At 43.9% G+C, this 12,631-nt stretch overlaps 1 protein-coding gene across 1 annotated transcript; it reads left to right on the top strand.

Moving 5' to 3' along the window:
* The first annotated feature begins 344 nt into the window (after positions 1-344).
* LOC120839555 lies at positions 345-5,551 on the top strand. The gene is made up of 2 exons (XM_040209862.3): positions 345-419; positions 5,001-5,551. The coding sequence occupies exons 1-2, from the start codon at positions 347-349 to the stop codon at positions 5,549-5,551; spliced, it is 624 nt and encodes a 207-aa protein (XP_040065796.1). The 5' UTR covers positions 345-346.
* The last annotated feature ends 7,080 nt before the right edge of the window (positions 5,552-12,631 follow it).

The raw sequence follows: 12,631 nt of genomic DNA, 5'->3' as shown, positions 1-12,631 counted from the left end.
TTTGAAGACCGCTGGCTTCCCTGCGTATGCATAGGAGCTAAGCCTTTTTCTTTCTTTATTTTTCCTCCGGTAAGCTCACTCTTTTTACAAAAAAATTGCACCGTCAGTGCGCAACGCTGCACAAAATCGTAGCACGATCGGTTAAGAAACCAAATTTCGCGGTCGATTTAAAGAGCCTGGCGGCTAGTTGGTACACCCGGTAGAATATTGAAGAGGGCTATTTATTTAGTTAAAAATATAACTTTAATATAAACTCTTGATGTGCTACTTTGAACAAGGATCGCGAGGAATGAGTGTAAAATATGTTACTATCATGCTATTTGTTACAGCAAAGTTGTGAACTAGAATGGCATTCCTTGTGACTTTCCTGACGCTACTTTGTTTCAACCTAGTTTGGACTGAGGATCTTCCAAAATCAGGTAAATCTATATCTTATGCTTCCGGGCATTTATTTTATTATGAGATATTTGAATGCGTAAACGTTACCTTTTGTTTATGAAAGAAACAAAATTCAATGCGGAATATTTTTTCAAATAACATCTAAAATAGTTGTGTATACCTGGTTTCTATTCTTCTTACGGCACATTGAAATATATATATATATATATATATATATAATAAACGAGTCAGCCGTCGTCTCAATCCAATTAGAATTTAAAAAAAAGGAAAAATAACGTAATGCTATCAGAGGTGGTGACATTGGTAATACCTTTGATAAGCATCTGCTGTCAGCTCACACTGGGATGGCAGAGCGGCCAAATTGACGCATTTGTTTTCAGTTTTGTAGAGAATCATATCTGGGTATGAAAGAAAATTGCAAGAGATAGTGATAGGGAGGAGTGGTTTTTTACAAGTCCCATCAACTGCGTATGCTGAGGTAGTGGGGCTGCGCTACACACGAAAACGTCTGGAGTAGGGTAGGGTGCCTACATGTTTCCGCTGCGCTTTAGGGTGGCGCCAACTTCTTGTTACCCTTTCGCAGATCCTCTCCCACCGCCATTTTGACCCACTTCTTATTTGGCTAAACGTACACAACGTTGAGTTTTCGTAGTTTCGACACAGCGGCTACACTGTGAGGCCGCTTCCGTTTCCGTTCATAAGAAGAGTCGGACGAGTCGGAGGCTCAGCGGGATGGCGGTCGTCGTGCTGGCTGTCGCTCTCATTATTCGGGTGTTTCATACTTTGAAGTTGCGAGCAGGAAGTATGCGTTGCGTTTATCGAAACGTGAGTCCTCTCGACAAAATGGAACGCAACAGAACGGCACCGCACGCCGAAACCTCGCCGTCGGAACGAGAGCGGTGGGTGCTCCCTAGCCCTAACGAGGATTAGCGGAGTAGCGCGAGCGCACGACCGGCGAGTGTGACAAAATGGTCGACGAAACAGCGGAGGCTGCCATGGTAACGATGTAGGCAACACTGGTTTGTCGGCAACAAGTATCACAAACGTTGTCGCCACCCTAAACAGCGGAGCGGCAGAAACATGTAGGCACCCTAGAGTAGGGAGCCTTCATGTGCGCTTTGCTAGGGTGATGCCACCCTTTGTAATACCACTCGCCGACAAACCAGCAGCCATTTTGTTCCTCGGCGATAATCCGTGGGGCTTATAACCCTCCCGGAAACAAGCACCTTATCTCAGAAGTTCGGAGCAGCGTTGTGGAACCCACGGAGGGAGGATTAGCATTTTCCCCCTCGGATGGGATTACCGATGGACACAAAGGCCACTTTGCGGCGCACGGGGGAACAATGAGAGGAACAAAATGGCGGTGGAAGAGGGTGTGGGAAAGGGAAACAGGCAGTTGGCATCACTTTATGCGAAGCGCACATGAAGGCACTCTAGTCTGGAGCGTCTATTTTCCGGCAAAGTGCTTAGTGTAAGTTGCGACACTAAGGGCCGGTTGCACCAACAGCGCTTACCTTAACCCAAAGCGGCACTTTCCTAAGCCGGCTTAGCGCCCTAAACCGAGCTCATGTAAGCACGGGTTTAAATTCCGGTTGCACCAACGTTAAGCCGGCTTTACAGACGCGCCCCTAGCTAAACGCTGGATTTGCGTAGGGAATCTAGGGGCAAACAGAGCGAACTAGGGAACGCTTAGAGGGACGAATACGATTGGCGGAGAGGAATCACGTGATGTAAAAAACGAAAACAAAAAAACTGCGGTAGTAGTCGTCGTCGGCGTCTGCTTTTCGCTGTATTTCTTCGGTGAGTAACAAATTAAAGGTCTCCAAATTCAATCATTTTTTCGTTTAACTTTATATAACAGAAGTCAAAGCTTCAAAGAAACACGAATGCTCTTTACATCTGTGACTGTGTGTTTAATATGGGTTGATAACAGGATATTTTGACAGTGGTAGTAGTTCTCGTGCTCACATTTTGAGGTGAAGGAGCCATCGGGGACTCTACTCGCTACATCGCTGAAGACAAAACATCATCGATATAAGTAGGGAGGTAAGATGACTACTAAAATCAAGTCAAGCCTGAGGCCGATGAAGTTCAAAACAGTGACGAACTCGCCACGGCAGCTGCGAAAATGCCCGTGATCGTCGAATAGAAGTCGTCGAGAGGTCAGGTCACGAGACCTTGCATCGACGGTACTCGTTGCTATCAGCAAGGTGACACAACCGCACTGTACCGTCGTTGAACATCCGCTGCAGCCTCAAACGGACTTCAGTTTCACACTGTCGAGTTCAGAAAAAAAAACTCCGACTAGTACATCAAATCGTGCCGATAAGAACAGTCGTCTCTTCGTATCGCCTGCCCCAGCCTGCCCCGTTACGGCAATGAACGAACCTGGCATAGTAGTCGTTACGATTTGTCGTCGCCACGAATGAAAGATATAAAGCAAAATATTCCTAAAAAATCGCGATCACCAAAAAAGTTACGGTTATGGAACGATACAGTTTTCTGAAGCCAAGATTCTACTCGCGAGGTTAGGAAAAACTCGGAAAACGAAAGAAATTAAATTTTCGTTGTTTTATTGCTTAAAAGCGCCGCAATCTAATGCGAACGGCAGAGGAGTCGACAATCAGCTGATCGCCAAGATCATGTACTGCCACAATTAACGCGCTGATCGAATTGAAGGATACGCGCTGCAAGTGAAAATAAACAAGGTGGTAAACAACAATACGTTACGGTTATGCGAAAATTAGTAAGTACAAACGAATAAGCTCGTTGACAGAAGAACCAACGGGAAGACAGACGTGAGCCCCGTGAGCCCCACAGACCCACAGCTCCGTACGTATCTCGGTTAGGGCTAACACGCCTTGAGAGTGGAGAGCCAACTTGAAAACAAGGGTCGATGAACACTTCACGCGACAATTTTTTGCATCCTTGTCACAATCGAAGGTCATTTTGTCGAGACTTTCACGCTGATGTAGCCTAAAACACTTTGCACAACCAATTTCGTCCACCGCTTCGACCGCGACAAACCAGCCGCCACGTTTTTAATCCATTATTAAGAAACAACCAAAAGCAAAGCGGCCAATGTTGAGCGCTCAAGTTAAGCGTAGTTTAGTGCTAGGTTTAGCGATAAGCGAGTTTGGTGCAACCGAACGAAACCGAAACTAAGCTTAGGTTCTCGGCTAAGCTCCGCTTTGTGCCAAGCGGCGTTGGTGCAACCGGCACTAAGCATGGTATTTCACCAGGCTTAATGCCTCGGGGGACAAATCTGTGCAGGGATGTGCACGGCGTAGAACACCGGGTGCAATTTTCTAATCATTGTTAATGCCGACGAGGTGCCCTGAGGGGGGGGGGGGGGGGGGGGGGGATGTTTGCAGACCAGTGTAGCGGATTCCACACTTTACACCCCCGCAATGGAATGCAGCAAGGATTACATTTGATTTTTTTTTTAAACGAACTGAACCAACCTTAAACCAGGGTTGTATTCGGCGCGTGAGCATCACCCCCGCCTTCAGCCCTTCAGCCGCGTAGCTGACTCCCATGGCGCCTCATCGCAAAAACACATTATCGTCGCGTAATTCGCAAGTTGGAAAGAAACCTTCGAAATTTTCCCTCGTGTGAATGCCACTGAGAGCACCGGAGAGACGACGCTAATAATCCTTGCAAAAGGAGAAGGGGGACAAGGACCAACACAAATCTCCAAACACAGGTAGGTGACGAGTGCGCGACCGAAAAAATCCGCTACCAGACATATAGCCATGTTTGGAAATTTGTGTCCGTTCTTTGACCCCCTTGTTCTCCTTCTCCAAGGATTATTAGCGTCATTATTGTCAAGGTCCCTTGTACCTTTGCATTTATTTACATTATAATATTAACCTGAGAGATAATCACTGGAATATACGAAAGGATCGGGGCGAATGCCATCACTGAAGGTATGTTTAGGCCTAAAAATAGTGTCAGTTGCGACACTAGGCATGGTATTTCACCATGCTTAAAGCCACGGCACAGACGAAACGGCCAGCATCTGTTCACAAGTTGATGGCCCGCAAGAGGTTCGCCCAAGGCTCTTCGCGCGTGCTCCGTGTCACCCTGGGGCGGGGCGTGGTGGAGGCCGCGGTTCCGGGCTTGGCAGCGCGGGGTGCACCACACACAGCGGTGCGCTCGCGTGTTTGGGCTTGTGGCTGGGGCCTCCGCCGTGGTCTGCGTGGGGGTGGGGTGGGGCACAGCGAGGTTTTTTATCTTCCCCTCTGGGTTATGATTATTCGTTGTTTTTATACATGTATATATGTTATCTTGCACTTACGACTGCTGTTTGTTTATGTTTACACCTACTCAGCGGCGGGCTAGCAGGCGCACATGCGTAAGGGTACCAACCTTTCTGTCTAGCCTTGCACGCCGCTGAGTGGGCAAACTTTCTCGTGCAAATAAAAATTATTATTATTATTATTATTATTATATATTTTTTCATCTCTAGTTATAATTTCAGCCTTTGCTGCGGTTGTTTCTCTCAAGTGCTTTGCGGCGAAGCAGACGCTCCAGATATTTGAGAAAATAGTTTTGGACAGGGGCTTATGTCGCCAGGCCTTTGTCTTTCCTACTTACAGAGCATTGCGATGTCCCCGACAAGGCTCAGCTGGAAGACAAGCTAGACAAGCTAATCCGAAAACTCCCCGAGGAGCACGTGGCCATCCAGACAGAAGTGGCAATACTGCATCGCGCCATCTTCTTAGAAGAGGGAACTCTATTTGGCCTTAACCTCCTCCAGCAAGACAGACCCTACAAGACGTTTTGCCGCGGAAAGGACACAGTCAGCGTCTTCAGCGTGCGTTCCAGGTACTCCCTGCGGATGCACATCGCCTGGAGGCTTTGTTCGGGAGTCAACGGCACCTTCACCTCTAAGGCTAACCTTGTGAGGTTTGAAGGAGAGCTGGTGACGACGAAGACAGATTCTGGCACAGAATATAGAATTAGAAATGTAATTCCGGTGGTACTGGAAGGCTTGCACATCGGAATCAACGGCGTTGGAGACACCGTGGATGAAATTTCGAACGCACTGGGAGTTATCCTTTCGGGACTCGCAAGAATACTTTGGGTCCAAGGAATAACACCTTTCGTCGAAGAAGCGTTTCAGCAAGCTCTGAATGACCTGAATTAATCCCGCACGTGTCCCCGCTTCCAGAGTCATTCACCTATTCCAAGCACAAGTTGGTTTCACGGCACTTAGCATGACAATCAATTTTTTAGGGCGTTTTTGTACATTATTTCAATAAAGTAACAAAAATATTACCCATTGTTTCTTTTTTTTTTTCGTTTTGAAGGAGTGGTCCTTAAGAAATTGTCTTGAAACAATATCCCGGCATTCTAGAATACGCTTTCAATTTCCTCCATCCCGCAAGTGCTGTGTTACAATGCACAAATAATAACAAGGTATTACTAATCAACTGCAGATTTTCACGATGCTCGCATGCAATTGCGGGGGTAAGTGGCATTTATTTCTTCAGAAGAAATTTCGCATTTTGGTTTTCTATAGATTAAACAAAGGTTCTTCTTATTGGCCGCTAAGAAAAAATGTTACATTCTCGCTAAAACAAGAGCGATATTAAGGGGACGGAGGGGGGCAATTTACCCACTTACGCCACTCAAAAATGAATTCTTAATGAGATACTCCAGTCTGATAAGGAAGAAATTATTGCTTTTTGGTGAAATGGCCAACATTAGATTGACAAAATTGATCTGGGCGACGATTTGCCGGCGATGTCACATCCGTCTCTAAATTCAAATCTCTCTGCAAAACCCCCCCTCCCTCCAGCCAAATCCCCCCCACCCACCCACCCTCCTCCCACCTTGCCCAAGCCTGACCCAGATATCCGCCAGTACCTTTAGGATTTAAAATAATCACTCGGTAAAGAAAAATCACGACAGAATGGTAAATGTGCATGAAGGGAATGTCCTACATATGCTATAGTACGTCGTAGCTTCAACGAGTTTAAACGCGGCCACCTGGACGTGCAAGACGACCCGAGGCCAGGCTGTCAAGCACTTCGACTTATTAGGATAATTCAGCCGAAGTTGAGAGACTGATCATGAAAACTTGCCGATTGAAGGTGTCCAAAGTATGAACATTTCGTATGACAGAGCTCTCACAAGCATTGATGAAGTTCGGGGTATGCAGAAGATCCCGGCACGGTGGGTGCTGCGAAACCTCTTGATGATCAAGGGAGCTTTTGAGCCTCTATGAAGGAGCCCCAGAATATTTTCCTGCCCGTTTTCTGACTAGGGATGAGACGTAGATTTATCGGTTGGACCCATGAACGTGACGTAAACCTCTTTGGTACCTCTTTTTACAACCATCGATAACCAATACTAATGGCAAAGCACATACCACTAGAACAAAATGGCGTCGTTCAGTTTGATCTTCTGTTGTGCGCCACCATTCGCTTCCTAAAACCTGCATCGTCACGCAGTTTGCGCTTCAAGGGAATGTAGCTGCTTGTAGGAAGCTCTAATCTAGGAACTTTAGCGTGACCTCGTTGATCGCCATAGCGGTTGTTCTGAAACGTCATCACGTTTTTTCGCCCACAGATATGGAGGCACATTGTTCTTGCCTTCCGGAAACAGTTCAATAGGTCCCTCCCTTCGAGGTCTGTAGCAGGCTGGGGCGATGCTCGTTTCGGCGACATTGAAAAACTCGGTGTTCGACTCTGTGGTGTACCAACAACAATGTCTAGTGGTTTCCTTACCCCTGGGTCTTGATGAGGACGCAGTTGGTCGATGTGGCGTCGAACCGCAGCCGTTATGCATGGTTTCCACGTTACCTGACGTCACGTGACCTACAATCATGCAGTTTCCCCGCTAAATTTGGCGAAAAAATATATGTCACGTGACACACGAATCCCTCACGCCACACCTCTCCTCTCTTTCATTTATTTGTTTCTCCCCGCCCCTTCCTGCTCTTAGATAACCCTATGTTATGTTGCTACCAGGCTGTTTTACAGCATTTCATGCATTATGTTTATCATTATATATATTTATTTATTTGGTACTTCCAGTGAATTCTGGCATTTAGTGGGGGGCGCGGGGGAGGGGGGACAGAGATAAAAAAGTGATACGAGCAAAAAAAAAAGTCATATTATTAGGTAAGCACCTTCGACAAATTTTTAAAACCCCGCGAGATCAAAAGTACTTCACCACTCCTTGCGACATCCATGGCACTCTTCAGATTTTGCGTCTCTCAACGCACTCAATCACACTTCGCGACAGTTAAAAGAAATAAACGCTACACGAAACCTTATCGCACCGAGTACACCAAGATCTGCAGCACCTATCCATAAAAATAATTATAGTCTACCGTGTTAACCTCTGGCTGGGATTTATCCTTTACGCAATCATATCAATTCAATGTCCCTACCGTTTGAAAAGCAGTATAAGAAGTATCGTTTGATAAAGCAGAGACAAATATTGAAAGTAATTTGTTCTACTTGCGCACTGTTTTTGGAAAACAATTGAACTCTCAAAGTCCGCAGTGTTGCACCTTTATTCAGTCACTTTATGAATACAATCCACATGCCCGGATAGGTAATATGGGGGAAACAGGTAGGTTTCACGTGGGATGCCAGTATTGCAATCTGTTTGGTAGTAATTCAGGATTTTAGGAGTTCAGCTTTCAATTGTCTAGAAATTGTTTTCTTTCTGTGTATCTGCTAGGTAAATTTGTATTTTTCCGCCCGCGCACCTGCTGGGTAAATTCCTAATACTATTTATTGCCACGTTTCGATACTTGTGAACTCCATTATAATATTTATCTTTCTAATTAAATGATCGCTTTAATTAAACAACCGTTGTTTAAAAAGTTACGCCCACTTTATTGGCAAGGCCTCACCAGAGTGTAGTCCTGTCGACTGGTCAGCAGAGGCCAGATTCACGAAACGATCTTACGCCAAAAGTGTTCGTAAGACAAACCTTAAGAACAAATTCGTATCCATGAAACGAAATTTTCGTAAGTTTTGCGCAGGTTACGACGAAATCCTACGACAGCTCCAAAGCTGGCTTAAAGGGGCCCTGCAACAACTTTTTGACTGGTTTTTAATTTGCACCGAACCTGAGCGCACACAACGTAGAAACGTAGAAATGGCGTCGTTCAGTTCGGTCTTGTGCTGTGCGCCGCCATTCGCTTCCTAAAACCTGCATCGTCACGCAGTTTGCGCTTCAAGGGAATGTAGCTACTTGTAGGAAGCTCTGATCTAGGAACTTTAGCGTGACCTCGTTGATCGCCATAGCGGTTGTTCTGAAACGTCATCACGTTTTTTCGCCAACAGATATGGAGGCACATTGTTCTTGCCTTTCGGAAACAGCTCAATAGGTCCCTCCCCTTTGAGGTCTGTACCAGGCTGGGGCGATGCTTCTTCTGGTGACATGGAAAAACTCGGTGTTCGACTCGGTGGTGTACCAACAACAATATCTAGTGGTTTCCTTGCCGCTGGGTCTTGATGAGGACGCAGCTGGTCGATGTGGCGTCGAACCGCAGCCGTTATGGTTTCCACGTTACCTAACGTCACGTGACCTACAAACATGCAGTTTCCCCGCTAAATTTAGTGAAAAAATACACGTCACGTGACACACAAATCCCCTCACGCCACACCTCTCCTCTCTTTTATTTCTATTTCTCTCCCCACCCGTTCTCGCTCCTAGCAACACCTTCCAAATAACCCAGGTTATATTGCTACCAGGCTGTTTCACAACATTTAACGCATTATATATATACTATAAAAATATTTATTTATTCAGTTCCTGCAGTGAATTTCGGCGTTTAGCCGGGAGGGGGGGGGGAAAGTGATACGAGCAAAAAAAAAATTTAGCAAATTAACTGGTAAGCATCTTGAGCTAATTTTGAAAACCGCGAAATTTAATTTTTAAAACCTTAAATCACACTTCGTGACAGTTAAAACAAATATACGATACACGAAGCCTTATCGCTCTGAGTACACCAAGATCTGCTGCACCTATGCATAAAAATAATTATAATCTACTGTGTTAACTTCTGCCTGGAATTTATGCTCTACGCAATCATATCAACTGAATGACCCTACCGTTTCAAAAGCAGTAAAAAAGGCATCGTTTGATAAAGCAGACAAAAATATAAGGTAAAATTTGTTCTACTGGCGCACTGTTTTTGGATTACAAAATGAACTCTCAAAACCCGCAGTGTTGCACCTTTATTCAATCACTCTATGAATACTAGCGACATGCCCGGATAGGTAATATGGAGGAAACAGGTAGGTTTAACGTGGGATGCCAGCCTTGGAGTGAAATATACAATGGAAAAACATTCAACGAAGCCTAGCTCTGCGGCATTCCAGTGTATTCCAGTTCAACAGTCGTCTTGGGGGTGTTGCACTAAACTCTCTATCTTTAAAAAAAAATTCCTAAAACATACCTTGCCGCTAGATTTCAAACTTTTTCTAATTTAATTTTATCTAGACTAGTTGGTGGTCCCACACAGCGCAGTGATATTCGGATATTGGTATTACGTTTGTTTTATATAATAGTTCCCGCGTAACCTGTGGAAAGTTACCAGGGTTTCGGCGCAAGAAACCTTACTATTTGGAAGCTTTCGCTATGGTATAATCTACATGCCGCTGCCAGCTCACCGAGGATGTAGGGAGTACACTTAGAAGCTTGCTATCTGAAACCGATTTTAAGCGACTGTTGCTGATATCATAACGAGAACTGGTGTTTTTGTTTTCTAGAAAAAGCCTTGCACACGGTTTTATCTAGGTTCAACTTAAACCGCCATTTTCCGCGGCATTTATTTATATATAAACTAAATCCCTTTGAATAATGGAATCGTTACTATGACATGTAACGTCTCAATATAATATGCAATCGTCTGCGAACATTTTAATGCAAGAAGTGACGAACTCATTAAGCCCATGGACATGAATTTAAAATGATAAAGGTTCAAAACCGGCCTCTGTGGAACTTCTGATGTTACTTTTGAAATTCTCGATTTACTTTCATTTACTACAACATACTGGCAGCTTCAGTTCAAATATTCGGGAATCCAGGCGATAACTTGATAATGAGATATTATAATTTAATAACGTTTCTAGAAATAACTTCTCGGGTACCATGCCTCAACCGGTTTACTAAAGTCCAGGAAAACACAGTCGACAGTTTTACGGTCATCCATCGCCTCAGACAAATCGTGAGTGAACACGGTTAACTGTGTGACGCAGAACAACCACGTCCGGAACACATGTTCTTTTGGATTGAACAATCGAATTCAATAATGTATAAATTGTGTTCTAAAAGTTTTCAAGAAACAGAACACAACGAAATAGACGGTAATTGAAGAGCTTCTTACGAGCCCCAGATTTATGCACTCGTACGACAGAGGCTATCTTCCAATGATCTGGAAGAGAGCAATCATTCAGTGACTTTTTAAAAATAAACTTCAGGTAGGGGACACTTAACGAACATAAGATTTTAGCAGTGCTGTCGGTTAACAATCCGGTCCAGCAGCCTTTGGAACATTCAAGCGTTCTACCAACATTGTAATCGCATTTATATTAAATATATAATTTTTGTGCGCACGGTTCTATCCAGAACACAGCTGACGGTGGTGTTATTTATAATGAAAGATAGAGACACAGAACTAAAGTAAAAGTTAAAACATTCTGCAGTTTGAGAAGTGTCAGTGTTTACAACGTATTGTTTCAGAAGAGACGTAATAGACACGTTTTTTTATTATTGTTTACTTATTTTCAAAGTGTTTTTAGTGTTCGCTTTGATCTTAAAGTGAAATGATCCAAAGAATATGGATTCTGCTTTTGCTATCTCGATGTTTTCCTCACTGGTTTTGACTTTCAGTTTTCTCATATTTTTTGCTGATGGATTCTTTTTAAAAGCGCGAAGATTCTCTCTTTTCGCTATATCAACTTCCGTAGTTATTTTGCAAACCATGGCTTACTTTTATCACGTCTTTGTTGGTCAAAATCCACGAAGGGACAAAACGTTGTTGCAATTCCAAGGTCTTTCTGTTAGAAACTAGCTAGAGTTAAGTTATGGGAAAAGATTCTGCAAGTGTTTCAAAAAGAAAAAAAATATGCATCTAGTGCAACATTGATTAACAAAAAAAAATTTAGGGTTTTTTTGTAATCAAATGTGCGTCGACATTCACTTTTACCAATTTTTACATGCTCCAAGTTCATTTCATAAAGGACAGCACTGTGATCACTAATTCCCGGCATTACTGAAGTAGGCTTTACCAGACCCGGCGCATTTGTAAGCAAAATGTCAAGTACATGCCCCTCTTGTGGGTTCTAGCACAGTTTGAGTAAGCGTGAATAAAGCCACAAAATTTGCTATTACTGCAATTAGTCCACATGTTGCCCCAGAAAATAATCTTTGCTGGTGCCACTTTAGACAGGGCAAATTGGAATAGCCTCCTATAATCATACTATGAGATTCAATTGTTTCGGCCGTCACACTGAACATCCACAGAACTTGAGGACGGTCAGTAAAAAGAACACACCGAAGGAGTTCACTATTGCGAAGTCTCAATTGGCACCATAGAACTTAGCATGAACCCTCATCAACTTCACATTTTCTCGAAGAAATGTGCTGGTCAACGAGGGTAAACACACCTCCGCCATAACCATAACTATATTTCCTGTAGCGAGTAAAATAACCAGGAAACACCTTACGATCTGCTACCTCTTCAGCTAGCCATGATTCTGTGCCGTTAACAACCCGTGGTTTAACCGTATTTATGAGGCTAGATAAATCATCAATCCTAGCTTTAATGCTACGACAATTAATTGCAAGAAAGACGATGGTTGATGAATTTGAACTGCACTATCTGGTTCATGTCGTCATAGTAAATACACTTTATGTCATTAAGAGAAAAAGTGTCAGTCACCAAGTTAGTTCGCGTATCGAAATTTTTATGTCCCTTGACAAAACCCGACAAATGGCGGTGTTTGTTGCGTATCGCTTCAGAAAAATCTCCAGATATACTAAACCGGACCCTTTAAATTTCATGGTTTTCTCTGGGAAGGTCTGTTTCTTTTTAAATAACGCAAAGCTTGCAATGAGGAGTGAATTTCTCTCTGGCCGGAATCTTCCTATCCTTTGGGCTCTCTCAATTGTTGTCGGTTTTACGCCACGCCTCGTTTCGGACAGATCCTGAAAAAGTGATCCAGATACTTAGAATAATTCGTGAGTATTTAAGTCC

Source organism: Ixodes scapularis, unplaced genomic scaffold (assembly GCF_016920785.2).
Source record: "Ixodes scapularis isolate PalLabHiFi unplaced genomic scaffold, ASM1692078v2 PGA_scaffold10__122_contigs__length_95168666, whole genome shotgun sequence".
Lineage (NCBI taxonomy): Eukaryota > Metazoa > Arthropoda > Arachnida > Ixodida > Ixodidae > Ixodes > Ixodes scapularis.
The sequence above is the reverse complement of the archived record's forward strand: the minus strand, read 5'-3'. Positions and strand labels throughout refer to the sequence as shown.